Genomic DNA, 22,825 nt, shown 5'->3' with positions numbered 1-22,825 from the left:
TTATATTTAGAGGAGTTTGTGGTTTGCGATGGCGACAAAGTTGTTCATCCATCACTGAGCAAGCAGCTGTCCGTCTACGCTCACGTAACAGGTGGTGCGAGTGGCGGGGGGCACAGGGCTTGCTTCCCAAATCCGGCAAGAGCACGGACCTCGGTGATGCCCTTCGCATGTTCCCTCTCTCTGAAAGGTCAACATGGAAACAAACAGGTGGATGCCCTTTTTCTGATAGGCATTATTGTATTAAATAACTAATGACAGAATCTGCAAGCACCTTATGGGAACAGCGATATGTAAAAAGAAATAGATAAAAGAGCTGAATTTAGTATTGTGACAGCAGATGATCCCAGGAAAGTATTTTATTCAATCCTGATACTGAACTTTTGTCACTTTTCAACTTTTATATAAAGATATTTAATAATACTTCACTTTCTCTGGGCACAGCTTCACTATACTTAACTGTCCAAACAGCAGAGACTGGGGGGATCCCTTGCTGAGGGGCTGTAAGCCCAAATGTTGTGATCAAAATATGAACAAAATCCCCATTGCTTCTACACTAGTGTTCGCGCCAATAACAAAGTCTTCTTGTTTTGTATAATTATGTATGTGGCTTTAACACTGCCACGCAGCTGGTATCACGTACAGTATGGTTTAACCGGGATGTGGTTTGGAAGCCGACGGTCTAAATGCCGACCGCCGGCTTCCAGACTTTGTAATCCCGGCGTGGTACTAATGACGCCTGTCATTAACCAGACGTGGGAAGACTGACGCCCAGCATAGCGAACGAAGGTAAGCCGGGGGGGGGAGGGGGGGGGCGGGTTTAAGGCTCCCGGGGGGACTTAGGGTTAGGAACCACCCTGGGATGGGTTAGGTTTAGGCTAGGGGAAGGGGGGGGGGTTAGGCACCCCACCGGGGAACTTGGGCTTAGGTAGCAGGGAAAGGGGGGTTAGGTTTAGGCACTTGGGGGGGAGGTTAGGCACCCCTAAGGGAGGGTTAGAGAGAGGAAATTAGGTTAGCGATACTTACCTTAGGGACGATCGGGATTTTCACCCTTGCCGGGCTGCCGCTGTCGGGATTTGAACCGCCGGCCATGTGTCCGGCGGTAATACCTACTACACCCGGTTTAACCGAGCGCCGGCATATTTCTTTCCTGTTTGCCCAAGAATAACATCACAAACCTCAGTTAAACTTAAAACACTGCAATATTGGGGCGTACTTTAGCATAATTACAGACATTTGTAGAAGCAGTTCCACATTCAGAGAAACCATAGGACGAGTTAATATAGTCCTGTCCTGCACAGACATATAGCTTCATGTTCTGTACAATCTACGCTGGGGGGGGGTTTGTTAGTCTCCTGTATTTTTATGAAAAAAGACAGGACACTCCAGAGACCATTAATACCAGAACAATGCTCCAGGGGTGCTCTAAATCAGCGCTATTCAACATGCAGCTCTGCAACTGCTAAGCAACTACACATCCCAGCATGCCCTGATAGCAAGCCTCTGGCAGGCACTGACGTATCTATAATGGCTGAAGGGTGTGCGGTGCACATGGGACCCCTGGGTCCCACATCACACACCCTGCAGCCACCAGGATAATGGCGCAGTAGAGTAGCCACCGGGAATATGGAGACCTGCACACGCGCAACAGACTCCCAAACTGCACACGGCCCTCTCCTCTCTTAAACCACCCCTGGTGGCAGGGCATGCTGGGATGTGTAGTTCTACAGCAGCTGGAGGGCCGCAAGTTCAATGCCCTTGCTCTATATGCTTCTGGCCTTGTATCCAGGCTCTAACAATTAGGAGACAATAGAAATGTAACCATTTAGATTTTATCCTATTAATCTTGGGAAATACACATAAAGCAGTCTATGCTGGACTCTCCCATGTCTATTCCTGATTTCTTATCACTAATGAAGACTGGCCAGGTCCATGCTTCATATTCAGAGCAGCGCGCGCGTCCGATGCCTTCGCCAGCGGCGCATGATGTTGCGATCTCCTAAGAGAGCACAGGTGAATATATCATCTGCTTGTGGCAACGTGAGCTCCTGTAGGCAGGACTGTGCTGTACAGGTGCTTTATATGCTGCTGGATACCAATTGTTATCTGCTATTCATTTTCTACTATGTACTAAGGGCCTGATTCAGAGCCGGACGCAATTAGCGCTCGCTCGTCCAAAAAATAGGGGTGGCTATTCAAATGAACCGTTCGCTCTTTGCAGTCTGTTCACGCCTCTAGGTCTGAACGAGCGAACAAAACTTGCGGTCATTTTTTGGATAAATACGCCCCCTGACCGCTCGCATCCTACGTCATGTCCGCTATTTATTAGATTAATCGAGTACATCGACCAGCGTATGAACTGCTCGCTATTCTTGTGGTTGGTTTTTGCTACCACAATCTTGCGAGCAGTTCTGACTATAAAATAACCCAGTGACGTGGTCAATGACGCTGCTGTTTTAATTATGCACACCCATAAAACGCCCGTTTTGACCTTTAAGCACGCCTGCGTTCGGATCTCCACTCCCCGTTTTCAAGCACCTTCCCCTGTTACCACCTACATACGCCTCTTTCTGTCACTCAAAATAGCAGGAATTCACTATTTAGTGCACAAACGATTTTCGGCCGCACTGACTGGTTCGCGCATGCGTATTCCGATCCGTACGCATGCGCAGTTGGGCAAACATCGCTCGGAACGAGCATACTGCCGCTTACGAGTGGCTCTGAAACAGGCCCATAGTGCGATGTTAAACAAGAAAATCAAGTGGAAAATGCATACAATGTTCCAGATCATTTACTACTCAAAGTTGCTGACACTGAAGTGCGGTGGAATCTCTCACAAATATGGCAATATGCCTCAGACAATTCCTGATTTTCTGAATATACAAAACTTGGTGATTAAGATGTGTAAAGATAGCACAGTTCCTATTTAAAGGGTATTGGTCATCTTACCATGGTGGCAGCACGTATATATGGATTGGACCAGTGTTTCATGAGTAGGCAACCTACCAATTCCTTGGCACAGCGCTATCACGGAGACACAAGTCAACGTCACCGCCGTGCGCAGGCGTCAAGGTCTTTAAGAATTTGTATCCTATCTGGATTCCTCAAAGACTTCACGAAAGGAGTGCAAACATTTAAAAAAGAAGATGATGGGAGAGATTTAATTACCCACAAGCAGCCGCCGAAACGTCTTCCAGCAGCTTTTCAGGATGTTTTTCTCTAACGGATTTGTGCTCGCAGACTATAGCGGTGTGAGCAGGAATAGGGCCACCGTAATTGCGCTTTTGAGCACAGAGCGCGCTACCGAACACGGCTCGTGTCCTACTGAACCTGCCCCTGTGAGTACATCAGTAGCAGTTTTCTCAGAGGACACGAATGACAGCTGCACAAATAACTACAACACTGTCCAATTTATTTTTCTGTCTTCCATAGAAAGAGTCAAAAAACAAAAAGGTCATGTAAGCAACAATATAAAAAAAAAAACCACACGAAAGCCCCACGTAAAACAATGAAGGAGATGAACACAAATCCACAATTCAAATCTATCTAGATTTAACATACATTAGTGCTATTCTCTATTGCATTACAGGTTGAGTCTCCCATATCCAAATATTCCGAAATACGGAATAATTTTGGCATGTCTGAGATAATAAAACCTTTGACTTTTGATGGTTTAATGTACACAAACTTTGTCTAAGGCACAAATTATTAAAAATATGGTATAACATTACCTTCAGGCTCTGTGTATAAGGTGTATATGACATATAAATTAATTTCATTTCTGTACACAAACTTTGCTTGAGCCACAAAATTATTGAAAATATTGTATAAAATTACCTGCAGGCTGTGTGTATAAGGTGTATATAACACACAAAATGCTTTCTGTGTGTATATTTGGTTCCCATTCCCAAGATATTTCATTATGATATGCAATTATTCCAAAATACCCCTGGTCCCAAGCATTTTGGATATGGTGGACTCAACCTGTACTACGAGGCATGCAATAGAGAATATCACTATCCACACCACGCTTTCTTACTCAGGAATTAGGAGTCCTATGAAAACTGATGGCTTCCTGGCACTTAATCGCACCAGCTCCATTTTATGTGCTTTGCAACAATGAAGAAGAAAATAATAATATCACCATCCCAGATCGCCTCCTGATATCTATTCTAATAAACGCTTCCGTGATCCACTCATTTACCAGCCCTAAAAGCAGAGCGTGTATATACAGTAGTTTGTGAGATAAAAGCTGATTAAGTCATCCTGGGAACTCCGAACCAAAGTCCGCCTTGTTTTAGACACTGAATGATGATCAATGAATAGATCAATAGTGTTTCAGGGCAATGAACACAGTCATGGCTGGAATCCAGGTAACCCATTCAGTGGGGGGTTGTATTGTACTCTGTGGCTTCATTTCTTAAATATACAGTATCCCATTGAGCCGAAAGCTCCGTTCACTAATGGCTGGAATGCAAACCCTTTTGTTGGAAAGACTGCAAGATGATGACTGCAGAGAACACTGAAATGAGATTGTTGGCTCGTCTGCCCTCAATTTACCGTTCTGCATAATATATATATACTGTATGTAAAAACCTAAATATAAAAATGAAGTAGCATTTACAGCTGGCAGACTATCTGCTTGACTGAGCTTGGCGCTCCAGCGACATCACATGGTCGTGGCTTACCGAGCAGCAGCATAGCAGGTGATGCCAGGTCCATCCCCTTATCTCATTCAGAACCAGGAGAATGAATCACAGGTTGGAGGATGGAGGTGGCAATTGGGGTTTGGTGCTGAAAGCTAAAGCTGGAGTTAAGCTACTTGGATAGCTACTGGCGATGGATAAAAGGGCCGGGGAGACTTGTGTAGGATAGGCGTTAAGGTGCTGGTGAAGGGGAATTAGTAACAGTGGGCGGTGGTTGGAAGATAATGAGTTACAGTATATTTCTGAAAGAGAGAAAGAACTTGCACACAATGGAAAAAAAGACCGAACTTCAATGGGGAAGCCAAAATGCAAACCTGGGCCAGGCTTGCATAAAATTGGATTTAAAATAAAAAATAAATAAATAAATAAACGATTTATTTGATTTAAATAGGATTTTTTTTATTAAAAAGTGAAATCTTCTTTACGTTCGAATTAACAGGGGACAAATGAAAGCCTACTACTAGATGGGGTCAATTAGAAACCTAATCTGCAAGTTGACTAGAAATGTGCAGTCATGGTTAATCAATGTATGCCAAGGGAGGGACCAGAATATGAGCTCCTGCCTTAAACAAACTATTTTTATTGAACTTTCCAGAGTTCCAGCTGTGGTTACTATTTGGTTTGCAAACCAGTGGAACTGCAGCAAAAGAGTCAATTAGACTGGGACAGAATCAGCTCATTCATACGTTGTTTTACACAGGAAAATATTCTGAGGAATAAATCAACCCCATCTACCACTGTCCAAATCTGTCAGCATGCGGTGTTACATACTGAGCAAGCACGCCTGTTGTATCCAGTAACCAGTCAGACTGAAGGTGACAGATTGTGCTGTTAGCTTCTGATAATGGCCTCTAGAGACAATGGGTGTGGATTGAAAAATAGAAACTAAATATGTCGACAATGTCTAGATAGACACCAGATGGTAGACAGTCAATGGGTCGACAGGTACAAATGGTCAACATTTTTTTCTTTTTTATAACCCTAAAGCTGGGTACACAACTAAAGATTTTCTGTCCAACCATCCAACTAGTTGATTGGTTGGAATGAGAATCTGGTAATGTATGGGAGTAACTGATGATCAGCAATTTGCTCCTAAATGCCAGAAAACAGAGGAAAATGGTCGGTCAGACAAGTTTGTTAAATGTTTGATCTAAACAATTTGTTCAAACAACAGTTTTTGTCCATTTTCCAGCATTTTGGAGCAAAATTGCTGATTGTCATTTGCTGTCATACCTTACCAGATTTTCATTCCAATCAATCAACTAGTTGGATGGTTGGACAGAAAATCTTTACGTGTGTATGCAGCTTAACCCTCCCTTTGGTGCCTAACACTAACTGTCGGGGTAGGTGCCTGACCCTAACCGTTCCTTATAGTGCCTAACCCTCTGTCCTGGTGCCTAACCCTAACCATTGGGGTAAGTGCCTAACTCTAAAAAAAAATAAAAAATAAACAAATGTGTCGACCTTCTTACATGTTGACCTTTTGTCCCTGTCGACCTATTGACTGTCTAACATATGGTGTCTATCTAGAGACATCGTCGACCTTTTTACTGTCGATCTAGAGACCGGATCCCAGAGACAATGCAGACCACCAATTATAGTCACCAATACCTATGCTACCATCAAGGTGCATAAAATACACAAAAAAAAAATGATTTAATTACCGCTAATTATCTTTAGGCACCATATAAACATTAAGACGGAACAGAACAAACATTTGCATATTTGATCAAAGTTCCTAGGTTACAAAGACAACGCATCAGCTGAGTGCATGCCAAAAGTCACATCAAAAAGCATAAAATAATAATTACATCACTTAAAGTTCTCAAAAAGCATTTTCAGAAACAAAAACAACACAGGGCCTCCTAGGTCATAAAATCTGCATTAATATGGGTAGTCTATAAGTTGGCGCGTCAAATTGTCCATACGTGCAATTTTAAACACAGCAAAGTTTTTTTGTTTTTTTTCCCGACCCCAAACACGCTTGGTGACTAAAAAGCTACAACCAAGTCTAACCGTGCTGGGTGATTATAACACAATGTCCATTTCAACTCTACCACATGCAAGTATTAAAACATCATACATTTATTAGAAATATTATCAGTATTTTCAACATTTTCTGTTTTTGTTCACTTGCATTTAGCGCTCCCTACAAAACACACGGGAGACAAAGGCGCAGTACGGAGCGTTACTCAGAGCAGGCTGCTTAACATAAATTGAATTTTTCCAATAATATTTAGATATTTCTACTTCCAAACAGTATCCACTAAATATATTAGGCCCAAACATGCATATTTGCAATACATCTGACCAGTCGGCTTTGGCTTAGAAGTGCTAGCAATACCGACGTCCTGACGTAATAGTATTTTGATTGGTTGCTCTGTGTAACAAACATTGCAGCATTGGAACGGTCAGGACTGTCCTCTCCCCCTATAATTATTAGCCAGTGTTCATTCTAGCACCTTACACCTGTCACAATCCATGCAGTTCCGCTTTCCTATCTAGGGTGTCGCTCTCTACTCTGGTGATTCTAGCACACTCTGGTCTGTATCTCAGTAGTTTGTTTCATCAGCTGAGTATGCTAGAAGCACCAGAACAGAGAGCAACACCCCAGGCAGGAAACAGGTACTGCATTGGTTGTGACAGGTGCTAGAATGAACACTAGCAGAGTAGGAATTCACTTTCAAGTTAGAACAGAAAAGACAGCTAGAAAAATGCTACCAGGATTCACCAATGCACCTACAAAAAGGTATTTCTGGGATCACAATCACCTATTACAGATATTTAAACATGAACCATTCTTTATCTTGCAATAGTAAAATGTAAATTCATCGCTTTTAAGACTGTATACAGTTTTGGACAATGGTTTACAGCCCCTGATGTACACCTCAGTTATTACGGACACAGATAATTCATACGTGAATTCGGGTACAAAATTTGCAGCGACGTCAATAAAGTTAATTAGGCGCAGTTACTATTGGCAAACAGGTTAAAAAGTCTATGAACTTACCTTTCACTGTAAATTGTTTATCATCCTGGTAGTCTACAGCATCTGTCGAAAGACACAGCGTTTGTTTTAACTCTGTAATTAATTATCCAAAATGTGTTGAAGTCCATTCTATCATGCTGCGTTAACTCTCCTCACTTTATTAAGTAAAGTAAACTTAACTAAGGTTAATAGAAAGAGGTATAGAGTATGGTGCTGTCACTAGGAGATGGATGGTACAAAGGTGATAGTATAAAATAAAAAGTAACCATAAAAATACACCAATGAAAAGGGCTACATGCAGATATAAGATTATTCAAACACAAATGGGGATTTCTGCAAGAGTTTGGGAGCGTGAAATTGCGACTTATATCCCACACATCACAACTAATTCTCATAATGCGCGATCCCGCACCTCTCGCAGTTCATCTGTAAACGGGCAATCCTGGGAATTGAGGCAATATCATGCGTTCTACAAGGGAGAAGAGGATGAAAAAGTGGGGAAATCGCTGTGAACCCCCAAAAGTGACAAATAACATAGAAGAACAGTATTACAAGGCGTTTACTGCAAAGTATTGGATGTTCTTAAAAGGTGTCAAATGGTTGATTTTTACATTTTTTATTTGGTGTATAATTAGTAGCAGCAAGTAATCAGCAAATGAGTCTATACAGTATTTTGGGGTACACAAAAAATTGTATTTAATGTCTTTTGCTGTGTTGTAAGACAAGTTTACAAAATGTTGAAAAAAACCTTTTACAGTAACTCACTCCTGCAAGTTCAAAAGAACTTTCCCACTAAATAACAGCCCCAAGTACCTGTCCCACATCATTTACACCTCGCCATACCTGTCCCGCATCATTTACACCTCGCCATACCTGTCCTGCATCATTTACACCTCGCCATACCTGTCCCCCATCATTTACACCTCGCCATACCTGTCCCCCATCATTTACATCTCGCCATACCTGTCCCGCATCATTTACACCTCCACATACCTGTCCCCCATCATTTACACCTCCACATACCTGTCCCCCATCATTTACACCTCCACATACCTGTCCCCCATCATTTACACCTCCACATACCTGTCCTCAATTATTTACACCTCCACATACCTGTCCCGCATCATTTACACCTCCACATACCTGTCCCGCATCATTTACACCTCCTACATTCCTGTCCCCCATCATTTACACCTCCTACATTCCTGTCCCCCATCATTTACACCTCCTACATTCCTGTCCCCCATCATTTACACCTCCTACATTCCTGTCCCCCATCATTTACACCTCCTACATTCCTGTCCCCCATCATTTACACCTCCTACATTCCTGTCCCCCATCATTTACACCTCCTACATACCTGTCCCCCATCATTTACACCTCCACATACCTGTCCCCCATCATTTACACCTCTACATACCTGTCCCACATCATTTACACCTCCACATACCTGTCCCCACATCATTTACACCTCCACATACCTGTCCCACATCATTTACACCTTCACATACCTGTCCCCACATCATTTACACCTCCACATACCTGTCCCACATCATTTACACCTCCACATACCTGTCCCACATCATTTACACCCCCCCCCCCCCCAAACCATTTACACCCCACAGAGTAGGGATCCAGGGGGAGAGGAGGCAGACAGAGGTGCCAGGGGGAGGGGAGGCAGACAGAGGTGCCAGGGGGAGGGGAGGCAGACAGAGGTGGGAGGGGAGGCAGACAGAGGTGGGAGGGGAGGCAGACAGAGGTGGGAGGGGAGGCAGACAGAGGTGCCAGGGGGAGGGGAGGCAGACAGAGGTGCCAGGGGGAGGGGAGGCAGACAGAGGTGCCAGGGGGAGGGGAGGCAGACAGAGGTGCCAGGGGGAGGGGAGGCAGACAGAGGTGCCAGGGGGAAGCAGACAGAGGTGCCAGGGGGAAGCAGACAGAGGTGCCATGGGGAGGGGAGGCAGACAGAGGTGCCAGGGAAGGTAGACAAGTAGGTGCCAGGGGAGGTATATAGAACTTTTACAATTAACAATTGATAATGATACACGTAATCCCTCTACCGGAGTCTAAAAATAAATATATTAGCTGCCACTTTCCACTGACAGAGAGTAGCCCTCACTGCTATCCAGCACAGCTAGTGACAGAGGAGATCATGACAGAGAGTGGCTGCCCAGTGCTGCAGAGGTGAGGGTGTACCCCCTAATCTAAACACCCCTATATCTGCCATACATCTCACACTGACCCCGGTGCCTGCTGACATGTAACGATCCGGTTACCTCACTACTCCTCCTCCTCCTCACCCGGAGCCCCGGTCATCATGTCTCCCCTCTCCTTCCTGACAAGCCGCAGCGGCAGCAGCAGCGCACCAACGCCACCTGCCATAGGCCAGCGCCGCTCCACAAGCAAGCGCCGCCCTGATTGGTGCTCCGGCCGAGGCACACGTCACCGCCAGAGAGAGGGAGAGCTGTTTGCGTTCCCAGCCTCGCTCTGAGTGCCGCCGCCTGCCATTGGACGGTGGTGGTGGATGACGTCACTGCCTAGTAAACGGCTGCAGGGGAGAGAGGTGTTTGTTTTTTTTTCTTTCCCCTTTCAACAACTTTATTAACAGATAAGATTCGGGCAAGGTTATTCTGACAACTGTCCTTCTTCACCGAGGGCTGTTTCCGGTTCCGTTCCGGTACAAGTAGCCACAGGAGGCTGTTCCTGCAGGTAAGAAGCTGGATATGCTTCACACGACGACTGTAGCTGCAGTGGGTCATGTGTTCCCCGGCTGGCCGTGATATAGTCATGCAGAATGTACAGTGCTGAGTACAGCTGCAGCATGGTCATGTGTTCCCCGGCTGGCTGTGATATAGTCATGCAGAATGCACAGTGCTGAGTACAGCTGCAGCATGGTCATGTGTTCCCCGGCTGGCCGTGATATAGTCATGCAGAATGTACAGTGCATAGTCACCACATACTCACACTCTGCTTTGTATGTAGTTTGCGAAAGCGACACCTATTGCTCCTATCACTTCCAGCTCTGCGTCACTGGGGGTCAGAGTCGCGATGACGCAATTCATGGCGGGTTCTTGACCAAAATTTGTGAGTCTCCCCTAAACGCCTTAAATGACCCCTCCTCTAACTCTCTCACTCCCCCCAGGTCCATACGGGGCATCGCGCATACATGGGAGGACCGCCGCTTACATGGCCATCTGTGTGCTGGAGAACGGCGGCCATTTTCTTGTAGTACAAGTCCCCCCTCCCCCCCTTGTCCTTCTCCCCATTGTTTCCTCTATGGGGGGTGGAAAGTAGTGACCTCGTCACTCGGCTGCTCCTGGCTTCGAGGAGATTGCTAGACTCTTCAGGGAGTCGGGGAGATCGCCGCCGTTTCAGGACCGGGAGCGTCCCCAAAATTCCGGGAGAGTCGGCAAGTGACCTTTGTGTTGGAATAGTGTGTGAGCATGTTCTCAACTACTCGTCACCCTGCTTGGGGTTTTTATTTCATCTGAGCCTGTAGGTTGTCTCCAGGGGCATTTCTATAATGGGTGTGCGGCGGAGCCCTCCCTGCACCCATATTTTTAATACTTACCACTCCACCGCCAGAGTCCCACGTCGGCGCCAGTATCAGCGCTGTCAAGATCGCCTGGAAAGCGGCCATTTTCCCGGCGTTTTGCACATGCGCAGTAGGGAAGACACCAGGAAAATGGCACCGCTGCCTGGTGACCTGCACACTCTAGTGCCCAGAGTCTACCGGTGCTGCCCTCAGTGCGCTGCCGGAGAGAGAGGAGGGGACCCCGGACAGAGACTTCACATGGGCCCCCTCCTCTCTTGAAACGGCCCTGGTTGTAGTGTTCACTTTAGCTCCGGCGGCAGGCAGGGCGCCGGAGCTAGAGAGGGCAACTTTGTGCGCGCCCCCGAAAAGGGGGCGTGGCCATGAAAAGGGGGCATGTCTATAAGACGTGTCCCCTTTTCGTTATACTTGGGGGCGTGCCCGGCACTTACGGACACGCTGGGCAGCCCCCAAGCGATGCAGACGTGGAGAATAGATGCCGGGCGCATGCGCCCGGCGTCTATTCTCCGGCGGTGACCGGGTCACCGCACATTTCTCCACCTGCAAGACACTGCGTCCCGCGGGTGAAGACGGCACCCGCAGGCTGTGAGGGCAGGGTGCTTTTTGCCCTCCAGAAGCCTAGCGGGAACGCTATGGTTGCCTCCATCAGCTGCTGGAACTCACAGTGCTCAGGGTCTGATTCAGAGCCGGACGCTATTTGCGATCGCTCGTTTAGAAAAAGGGTCTAGCTATTTAAATTGACCGTTCGCTCTTTGCGGTCTGTTGACGCCTCTATGTCTGAATGAGCGAACAAAACATGCGGTCGTTATTTTGAAAAAACGCCCCTTGGCCGCTCGCATCATACGTCATCTCCGCTATTTATTAGATTAATCGAGTACATCGAACGGCGTATGAACTGCTCGCTATTCTTGTGGTTGCATTTTCCTACCGCAATCATGCGAGCAGTTCTGGCTAAAAGACACCCAACTGACGTGGTCGATGACGCTGCTTTATTAATTATGCACACCCTTAAAACGCCCGTTTTGACCTTTAGGCACGCCTGCGTTCTGAACTCCACTCCCCGTTTTCAAGCACCTTCCCCTGTTACCACCCACAAACGCCTCATTCTGTCACTCAAATTATCAGGCATTCGCTATTTTGCGAGCACACGAATTTTGACCGCACTGACTGGTTCGCGCATGCGTACTAAAACCCATACGCATGCGCAGATGTGCGAACATCGCTCGGAGCGAACGAGCAGCCGTTTACGAGCGGCTCTGAATGAGGTCCTCAGTGCATTGTGTAGGTTCATACATTCCCTACTGGATATTAAACAGTCAGGAGGGAAAAACAAAACTATCTCCTTTTAGACGGTCCAGCATTAAGTTGAATTACCACCCAATAACCTATTACTCTAATGGTGCTCACCCACGGTACAATCAGTCAGTGATAACGATATCGCTGACTGATCTCCCTGCACCATACCAGGTGTGCTGGGTGATCGATATCGATCATCCAGCACACCACCACCCTTGCCTGTCCCTTGCAATGCCGACAGAGTACCCTCACGTGATCCCTAAGTGCCAAGAACTTCCTTACGCCATTAGATCACCACCACATGTCCACCAGGTCATCACCACCACCACCCCATACCCCTTAAGTGCAAAACAACCGCACCCCTCCATCCTCAGACCCTGCTCTCATACTGTTACTCTTACAGTGCCAATCAGACATTGCCATGCCATCAGATCACCTTCACATGCCCATCAGACCCCCCATTTGCTCTGTGGGAATATGTGTGTGCCATATAAATAACTGGTAATAAGTAAAATAATACATTTGTACACTGACAGGTGGAACCTGAATAATAATTTAAAAAAAATTGTCGAACAGTTTGAAAGCGCATTTTGTGGAACATACAATATAATCTAGATCCAGACTCTCTGCAGGCGGGCTAGATAAAGGACTGGGAAAAATACTTGCAGCCGAAGAGGGGTATTTATGAAAGCTTGGAGAGAGATAGAATTGTGAAAGATAAAGTACCAACCAATCAGCTCCTAACTGTCAATTTACTGTACAGTGACAGTAGCTTATTGGTTAGTCTTGTATATGGCTACAAGTTAGATGACCTTGCATGGATCTGGATTCAGATTAGGGATGGACTTCGATTTTCATTGGTTTACACTTTACAACCTTCAATGGTTTTAATCCGATGTTAGTGGAGTTTTTTTCCAATCGGTGGCAGCTTTCCAGTGTGAGGTGAGAAAGCGATGGTCTTCCGATGTTAGATTATTGTATTCGTCCTGTGAGTTGCCCACTCTCTGCACTGTGGGTATATAAACGTTGTGCATTTTCTACATGCAGATACTATGTTTTTGGTACATGAGCGCACCATTGCGATAGTTATGCCATCGAATGGTTTTTGTGCAATGGTAAGTTACCATCCATGCGGGAAGCCTGTCCATCATTTGATGATGTTTTTATGATGTCCATCACTACTGCAGATTGGTTTTACCCTGACTGCATAACTGCATTTCCCGTAGGACTGGCTCCTGACATGCTCACAGGGAGAATGTGAAAGCAGCACCTATGAGCGGTAAAGTGGGCGTGTACTGCTGCATCTGAGAGGCGTGTCATACATGTGATGGGCGTAAACTGCTACATCTGAGAGGCGTGTCATAAACCTCATTTACATACACATGTAAATGGGCCCCAAAGCAGTTAGTAAGATCTATTTGTTGATGAAAACAAACTGATACTTTACATAAAATGCATGTAGCCATAGGGATCATTGTGCCTTATACCCAATGCAGGGAGATGATACTAATGATCCCATTTGAATGTATATATCTCTGTGTTTTTTGTTTTTAATATAATAGCTACATAATTGGGGGTAAGGTGCAGTCAGGGAGTTTGGTAGACTCTTCAGAGAGATTGTTACTATTTCAGGGAGTCTCCCTGACAATGAGGGAGAGTTGGCAAGTATGTGTAAAGCTCCGTACACAGGGAGCGATCAGATATCGTTGTTTGATCGTCCTTCATGTGCTGGATGTTCGATATCGAACATGCAGCAGCCCCCAAACTACTATAACGACCCCCGATCAATGATCGCGGGTCCCAATAGTAACCAGGCTAACCTGGTCGATATCAACCAGGTTGGCCTGCATGCACGGGCGATGGTCGACATCGACCATCCGTGCCCGTGCATCGACCATCGTTTGGGGGTTGGAAGGGCCCAAAAACAGGACGATATGATCAATAACGATATATCGATATCATTTATATCGACCAGCTAAATCTGACCGTGTGTATGCACCATAAGTGTCACATATCAAATGAATAAGCACAGTCTGCTGGTGCACCCTAGTCACGACGCATTGCATTTTATATGCATTCTTGGGGAAAAAAAGACGTCCAAATTTAGCAGAATAGCACGGGACCGGGCGGCTCACTCATGCCAGGCAAGTCCGCGCTACATGGCATCTGTATGTCTTCCCTTCGGCCCTGTAACTGAAGCTTCTCTTAATGGCAGTACAATAACACCCGCCAGAAGAACTTCATACATTGACAGCCTGGTCTTCAGTTATCAAATTTAATTTTGGATTTGATCATAAAACTAGATCCCTCACCTCCACACACACACATAAATACACACACACACACACATAAATGCGCACACACATAAATACACACACACACACATAAATACACACACACACACATAAATACACACACACACACACACATAAATGCGCACACACACACAAATACACACACATAAATACACACACACACATAAATGCGCACACACACACACATAAATACACACACACATAAATACACACACATAAATACACACACACACATAAATACACCTTTTTTTTATTTTTATTCTGCTTTTTAATAATTTGTCTTACTATTCCCAAGGTCGTTGCAAGGTCAGTGCGGTTTGGGGGCTGAAACCTCAGACTGCATGCATTGTGTTTTGACTTTTATTTAAAACCCCTAAATTTGCATGTGGTTGAGGCAAAACCGCATAGTAAAACTGGTTGGAACCGTCTGGTTTCCCCATTTCAATGTAATAGCATTTCAATGCTGTTCAGCTTTAGGCCCCTAGATAGGCACAGCCAATACTGAATAGCTCAGGGCAGTCCCTGGGACCATAGTGACGATAAGTACCACAGTAATAATGTAGACATATAATGCCCTCTCCACAACTAAAGAAGTCTGGTGTCGTCGTACCTGTAGCGTTCCGTAACCCACATACGTGTGCAGTACTCGCTGTTGTAGCTTCTTCAGGGAGCAGTGCATGGACAGAGTTGAAGGCAGGAATGTAAAGTAGCCCTGATGCTCTATAATATGTATGCCACTTCTAACAGGAAGGCAGGTGGGATCCTCATCCATGTGACGAGCTAATTTACAATGCACGGCCTGTCTAGCTCCTGTGTAACGGTAATCCAGTCCTATTCCTCCGTGTAAGTAAAACGTAACATGACAAATTTGTCTAGCTACATATTCCTATGTACTATAGTGGCATAGTTATTTATTTTACATGTACTGATGCTTCTTCATGGTAAATTTTGTGTATCCAGCTACAGTATGTTATCACCTAGTTCCTCTATCTTACCACTAGGTGGCAGGCTTAACCCAGAGAAGTAATTATCCTGCCCACTCTGAAAGTGGACTGTATAAAAAATGCCTTTACTTTAATCATAATAGTTATTATAATAATAATATTTAAACTTATTATTATTATTATTATTATTATTATTTAGATTGTGTTACTGCTTTCAGTCCCATAGGTAGAAGTGGCAACGCTATGCTGGTTATTGTGAAGCTCATACTGTACAGTACATCGATGTGTCTGAACCTGCGGCTGGACTGCCGCAGTCGTCTTTGTTTGGTCACAGCGAGTGGAAGATCTTCGTAATGAAACTCATTAAATATTTCGGCAAGCATATGGTGGAGATACAATTAGCCGCGCTGCAGTATGTCGGTGGTGGAAGCACTTCAAAGAGGGTAATACGTGAGAGACTGATGAAGAGCGTTCTGGGAGACCATCCACCGCGGTTACAGGTGTCAGCAATGCCAAAACTGCGCAGATGTTGCAAAATGACAGAAGGGTAATTTTACATGAATTTTCGGCTTCACTTGGCACCGCATTCCAACGGGTTCAGCATATTGTGATAAAGGAACAGAAACTGCATGGCGTGTGTGCCAGGTGGGTACCCAGAAATCTCGCAGAGGAGCAGATGCGACGACGCGTCGAATCGTGCAAGACCACTGTTCGAATGTCGGAGAGGAAACCCGATTTCCTAACATCGATCGTGACGAATTGCGGATTCGTCATTTTGATCCGGAATCCATACAACAGTCCAATGTATGGAAACATTTCACCGTTTTCCTAGTTTAACACAAAATAAAATCGCAGATCTCTGACGTGGTCTTACAGACACGACTTCCTCATCCGCCATGATGAAATGTACAAAGATCTTCCATTCGCTGTGACCAAACAAAGAAGATTGTGGCAGTCCAACCACAAGTTCAGACACATCGATGTATGAGCTTCACAATAACCATGCACCGATACATCAATTAAGGGCATCGGAGAACTCAATAGTATATTGCCGTGGTTCCCAAACAGTCCTCATGGCACCCTAACAGTCCAGATTTCAAGAATATCAATGGCTGAGCACAGATGGTTATATCAAAATGAATGAGGCACTAAAGTCACCTGTGCTCAAGCATGGCTATCCTTAAAACCTGGACTGTTTGGGTGCCTTGAAGGCCGTGTTTGGGAACCACTGGTATATATGCACGGCACTCAAAAATATGGAAAATAAGGACAGAGATATGCCCTTTTGTACTGCGATCTCATTCACTATATAGCGAAGCGTCTATCCTACTTATTGGTTGTAAAATCCATAAATAATATTGTATGCACATTATATGGCTGTGTTTGCCCTCCATAATATCTTTGATCCTCTGTCACAGGTATGGGCCATGGGCATGAACAGCACGGGCATGGGAAGCTCCACATACCCGATTACAAGGTGTGGAAAGTAGAGGGCACACCCCTGGAAGATGTGCAGGCCAGGCTGGCTAGAAGGGGTCTGAAGGATCCATGGCTGAGGTATGACTGACCTTGTATAAGGTGTGGAAATGTGGTGAGAGACCCGACATGTAGATTTATAACTTTATTATGCCCCTGATTGTCCCTATATATCACACCAGTGTTTGCCGGGGCATCTCACGCTGTCGTTGCCGGCGCGTCTTACGCCGTTTTGACAAGACTACAAGTTACAGTTTGGTCCCGGGCTGAACAGTCTTGGGGGTATATTTACTAAAGTGAGAGTTTTTAGAAGTGGAGATGTTTCCCATAGCAACCAATCAGATTCTAGCTATTATCTTCTAGAAGCTGCTAGTTAAATGTTAAATAGAATCTGGTTGCTATGGGCAACATCTCCACTACTAAAAACTCTCACTTTAGGAAATATACCCCTAGGTCAGAGGTTCCCAAACTCCGCCATTGCAGTCCACGTTTTAAGGATAAAAATGGTTGAGCACAGGTGACTTAATTAGTACCTCAGTCAATTTGATTTAATTATCTGGAATCCAGCATGGATATCCTTGAAACCCGGACTGTAATGATGGAGTTTGGGAACTTCTGGTCTAGGCCTTGGTGACATCCTGACACTGTGAGTTTTCCCGTTGTAGTTCCTGATTATAGTGTCACCAGCCCAGCCTGTAATAGCCTAGTGCTGCTCACACCCGCCAATTTGTGGCTCCCAGACAATAAGCACCTTTATGGGGGTTTCCTTCCCCTGTCCCGTCTGTCTAGGTGGAGGGAGTTGCAAGTGTAACATGCCGGGAATCCTTTTTCTGTGCACATGTCCTTACTGGGCATCCGTCCTTTGTGTATTACACTGTGGCCCTGATTCAGAGTCGAACGCTCTGACAGAGCGCTCGCTCTGAATCATTGCCGTCCTTCCTAATTTTAGAGCGGCCCCCTGGCCGCTCGCATAGCTGTGGGTGACCACCCACAGCTATAGCGAGCGGCCAAAAAGATGGTCGCGATGGTCAAGACCATCACGACCATCGGGCTTGCGACGAGACCCTTGTGGTAGGGTCTCGTTGCCGCAAGCCCTGGAGTGCTTTCGGCTCTATCAGAGCCGAGAGCACTCCCACTGACATCACTTGTGATGTCAGTGGGGCCGGCCCCAGACGGTAGGCGTGCCCATGGGAATGCCTCTGTCTGGGCAGCCACGCCCCCGGCACGCCCACCAAAGGAGGCGTGCTGTCACTCACCATCGACAGCACGCCCCCTTTGTAGCAAGACCCATAGCGACGGCTTGGCCGTCGCTATCCGGGTCTCGCACATGCGCACGACGAAGCCGGCTCCCTCGTGCGCATGCGCACTGGGCCAACATCGACCCGCTTGCGAGCGCTCTGAATTAGGCCCTGTGTTTTAGATGCACCAAAAGTTATTTTGCTTAGTTCCTTTTAACTGTTCTATTCAGTGAGCGTTTCAGGAGCACAGTTTGGGGTACAAAATCACAGATTCTAGCTTTAGGATCTCTACTTTAAAAACATGTGTTTGGGGGTCATGTGATGAACTTAAGAAACCAGCGTGTACAAATGTCTTAGTTTGATGGTTTATTGAATTAATTTCATTGACAAATAATAGTACACACCTGATGGTACAAATGTACAATGTATCCTATTCCGTGAACTGCGTCTATATTAACCCTTTATTCAGTCCTCCCGTTGACGTGGCAGTCATATTTGCTATTGGTTGATGAGGTTATTCAGTTAATGTTACCGCTTGTCTTCTGTTTGCTTTGCAGGAATGAGGCCTGGAGGTACATGGGAGACTTCTCTAAGCCGGTTACCATAACCCAAGTTCTCTTCAAAGGTTTTAAGTGGGGCTTTGCTGCCTTTGTGGTGGCGCTTGGCGTGGAATACGCCCTCTTTCCACCCAAGAAAGACAATGGGCACCATTAGGAACAAGGAAAAAAAAAAAAAAGAAGAAGCTTGTACACTGACTGGCTATGAGTCGTAATCTGTAACAAACGTTATTAAAATTATTCTGGTGTAAGTTATATATGTATCCGTGTCCTGTTATTGGCGGTAACTGAGCGCTGCGCGATACAGTGGAAAAGAAAACTATTAATACCTGTTTCACAAATAGCTTCACGGTTTTAAGAGATTTGTCTTCTTATCATTAGCTGAAGGGATCTCAGTGGGGGCGATTTAATTCAACGCGAATTGTATAGCGCCGGGAGTGAGCTCCCGGAGCTACTCAATTCAGTGCGCTATGTGGTCGTAGAATGCCGGTTATCGCGGTCATCGCGCCTTAACAAGGGTGTTAAGGTGTGGTAACCGGCATTCTCTGACCAAAGTGCCAGGCGCGCAGCTGTTAGCGCCGCGCTATGTAGAAAAACAGCCGCGCACCCGGCACTTTGGTCGGATTTCTCTTTGCATCCCCAGGGGGGGTGTGAAAAGAAATCCTTAGCGCGCCCAAACAGCGCAGTGTATTAAATAGCTTCGGGAGTCCCTCCCGTCGCTGTTCAATAGCGCGTTGAATTGAATTCCCCCCATTATGTTTCTACCTCGTAATAAAACAGGAGATCTTCCTCACTCGCCGCTATACATCTGCTTCACCACTTTGCAAATCCGTACAGTGGCTCCTCGTGTCCCCCAGAATCCGTTTCACATTAGTCACAATCGGGACACATGCGACCCGGACGCCTGCGCCGACTCAAAAATGTTACGTTTGCGTGTGACATCGCCATTGCGTAGACCTCTGAATCAGAACCAAATCCCCCAATTACGCCGCCCCTTCATACATCTCTGATCTCACCTTAATATATTCTCCCTCTTCGCTCTACCTGAACTTTACTTTGCCTCATCTCTTGTCACCACCGATCTCTCCCGCCTGCAAAACTCTCTCGTGCTGCTAGCCGCTTACATAATCGCCTACCACGCCCCGACCGGACTCACCCACGGCCTTTACACGCAAACCCATCTCTTTATTAGAGGCTACCCTACACTCCCACTTACAGTACACACCGAGTAATCCACACTCAGCACAGTCCCAATCTCTTATCTGAGCCACACTCACTCCTCTTGTGTCAGCTCTGCCCTCCTCCATTTACCATGTAAGCGCTCCCATGAGTAGGGACGTCCCTGACCTTTTATTATGTCCCAGTTTTACGTTTGTCATGTTTTTTTTCGCCAACCAGCGCCCCGGTGCCTCACAAATCCATAGCAACAATAATCAGAGAGGTTTTTTTATTTGTGAGTTTGGCTATGTAAAGGAAATGACAATAGAGCTTTACAATAATAAGAAATAAAAATGTCACGCAGTTGATACCCTTTGGCCTGGAGATTCTGGATCAGGGCCTTGTGGGTGCTGACGGCATAGGTAATGGTACAGCCTCTGACTTTTCTCCCCTCCTGATAACATTTTATAGCTGCCCTAATCCACCTTTAGTCCTTTGTGACTGAACTTTTTTTCTGTGGGAATTCAACATGATCTCTGGGTGGCCAGCAATGTTGCCTTTGGGCATGGGCTGGGCAGTCCTTTAATTCACGCACAAAGGGACTTTTTCCCACTCACGTTCTTAAGCCACGCCCCTCTGAGAAGGCGGCCAATCACTCACGGGCTGTGCTCAAGGCAGAACGAACTGCAGAAGTATAGAAACTTCCCCGTGTACTTATTGTAAAAATGTAAATGTTACTTCTGCAAATGACATGGAAATACCGGCTTCTGGTCTTTCTTCAGTGTCCCAACTACTATCTCTCCCATTAAGCTCCTTAGAGTAGAGATTTAATGGAAAAGGGAAATTACTGACCATTGTTTAAAATCTTTGTTTCCCAACTGATTTGGGGCTGATTCAGAGTTGGACACGTCTGCGTCTGTTGGCGGTCGGCTGTCCGCGACTCTATGCCAATGCTACTACAAAGCCCTTCCCTGGTGCACATCCATGCGTCCGAACGTGCAAGGACTGAGACGCCCACTGTCCGCGTCCATAGGTCCTTTAAAATACCGATTGGCTTGCACCAGCCCTAGCACCGCTATTAGCGACACTCCCTTAACAGGCCGATAAGACGAGACCATCTGCATACGTGCGTGCGCTAAGCCACCTCCCTGTCACCGCGCAGGAACGCCCACTACGTCTGCAGCACATTTCTGAGGCCGTGCACCTCCATTGCAATTCTGACTCTGTGTCTGCGCTAACTGGACGGATGCGGAGTGCGACGCATACACAAAAATCTCTGTACTGCGCCCGGCATCGGTATTGCGTGGCACTCAGGTCCTGTGTATTCTGCTTATCCCTATAATGGGCACTCCCTTGTATCCTTTTCAGTTCTATTTCCTATTTCAAACAGCCAGCACGGTGCCCTTATCCCTCACTATACAACTCATCAGATAGAAGCAAAATACAAACAGTAACTGCCCGTTTTGTAGGTCAGCTTTTCAGGTTTTGCCGCTCTAAAACATCGAGCAGACCCGACGGAATATCGCCGATGCCTGCAAGTGGCAGGCTGTTATATTTCCCCAATAGTCTGCTGCAATGAGGATCACGCTGCCACCACCCTTATTGGCTGGTGCTGTAATCTCGTTACAGAGAACCTGTTGTTCTTGTTGTGTGAAACTAAACTTGTTCCTCTGCATTTCTTATTCTGACATTTCAAAAGTGTCTGTGTTTTTTCTTCCTTCTTGTGGCTTGGGGAACAATTTAGATGTGTTTTTGTTTTTATTTGTATTATTTATTTTTTTATCAGGTACTAGCAACCTGTCCCAGCTTCGCATGGGAGCAATTTGATCTCGCCACAGCCCCCTGTATCTCATAACAACCTACGCCCATCTCACCAGTCTCCTGCTTCTCACTACTGCCCCCTGCATCTCGCCATAGTCCCCTGCATCTCATAACAACCTACGCCCTGTCACCACAGTCTCCTGCATCTCACTACTGCCCTCTGCATCTCGCCATAGTCCCCTGCATCTCATAACAACCTACGCCCTGTCACCACAGTCTCCTGCTTCTCACTACTGCCCCCTGCATCTCATAACAACCTACGCCCTGTCACCACAGTCTCCTGCATCTCACTACTGCCCTCTGCATCTCGCCATAGTCCCCTGCATCTCATAACAACCTACGCCCTGTCACCACAGTCTCCTGCATCTCACTACTGCCCTCTGCATCTCGCCATAGTCCCCTGCATCTCATAACAACCTACGCCCATGTCACCAGTCTCCTGCTTCTCACTACTGCCCCCTGCATCTCGCCATAGTCCCCTGCATCTCATAACAACCTACGCCCTGTCACCACAGCCCCCTGTATCTCATAATAACCTACGCCCATCTCACCACAGTCTCCTGCTTCTCACTACTGCCCCCTGCATCTCGCCATAGTCCCCTGCATCTCATAACAACCTACGCCAATGTTACCACAGTCTCCTGCTTCTCACTGCTGCCCCCTGCATCTCGCCATAGTCCCCTGCATCTCATAACAACCTACGCCCTGTCACCACAGTCTCCTGCATCTCACTACTGCCCCCTGCATCTCATAACAACCTACGCCCTGTCACCACAGC

At 46.3% G+C, this 22,825-nt stretch overlaps 2 protein-coding genes across 5 annotated transcripts in view; one reads left to right on the top strand and one right to left on the bottom strand.

Moving 5' to 3' along the window:
* Positions 1-10,033, bottom strand: part of HYCC2 (hyccin PI4KA lipid kinase complex subunit 2) — a 147,933-nt gene extending 137,900 nt beyond the window's left edge. For 3 of the 4 annotated variants that reach the window (XM_088475504.1, XM_088475506.1, XM_088475507.1), the window contains exons 1-2: positions 9,966-10,033; positions 7,714-7,755 (exon numbers count right to left, since the gene is read on the bottom strand). The gene's annotated coding sequence lies outside the window, so the exon portion shown is untranslated. Of the gene's footprint in view, positions 1-7,713; positions 7,756-9,931 lie in introns of all 4 variants that reach the window. The other variant, XM_088475505.1, reaches the window with a different exon arrangement.
* Positions 10,034-10,263: 230 nt separating this feature from the next.
* NDUFB3 (NADH:ubiquinone oxidoreductase subunit B3) lies at positions 10,264-19,323 on the top strand. Its single transcript, XM_088475556.1, has 3 exons — positions 10,264-10,398; positions 17,216-17,354; positions 19,069-19,323. The coding sequence occupies exons 2-3, from the start codon at positions 17,218-17,220 to the stop codon at positions 19,223-19,225; spliced, it is 294 nt and encodes a 97-aa protein (XP_088331682.1). The 5' UTR covers positions 10,264-10,398; positions 17,216-17,217; the 3' UTR covers positions 19,226-19,323.
* The last annotated feature ends 3,502 nt before the right edge of the window (positions 19,324-22,825 follow it).

The sequence above is a fragment of the Taudactylus pleione genome, unplaced genomic scaffold, assembly GCF_031769625.1.
Source record: "Taudactylus pleione unplaced genomic scaffold, aTauple2 ptg000173l, whole genome shotgun sequence".
NCBI classification, from domain to species: domain Eukaryota; kingdom Metazoa; phylum Chordata; class Amphibia; order Anura; family Myobatrachidae; genus Taudactylus; species Taudactylus pleione.
This window is presented reverse-complemented; position numbering and strand designations above follow the sequence as displayed.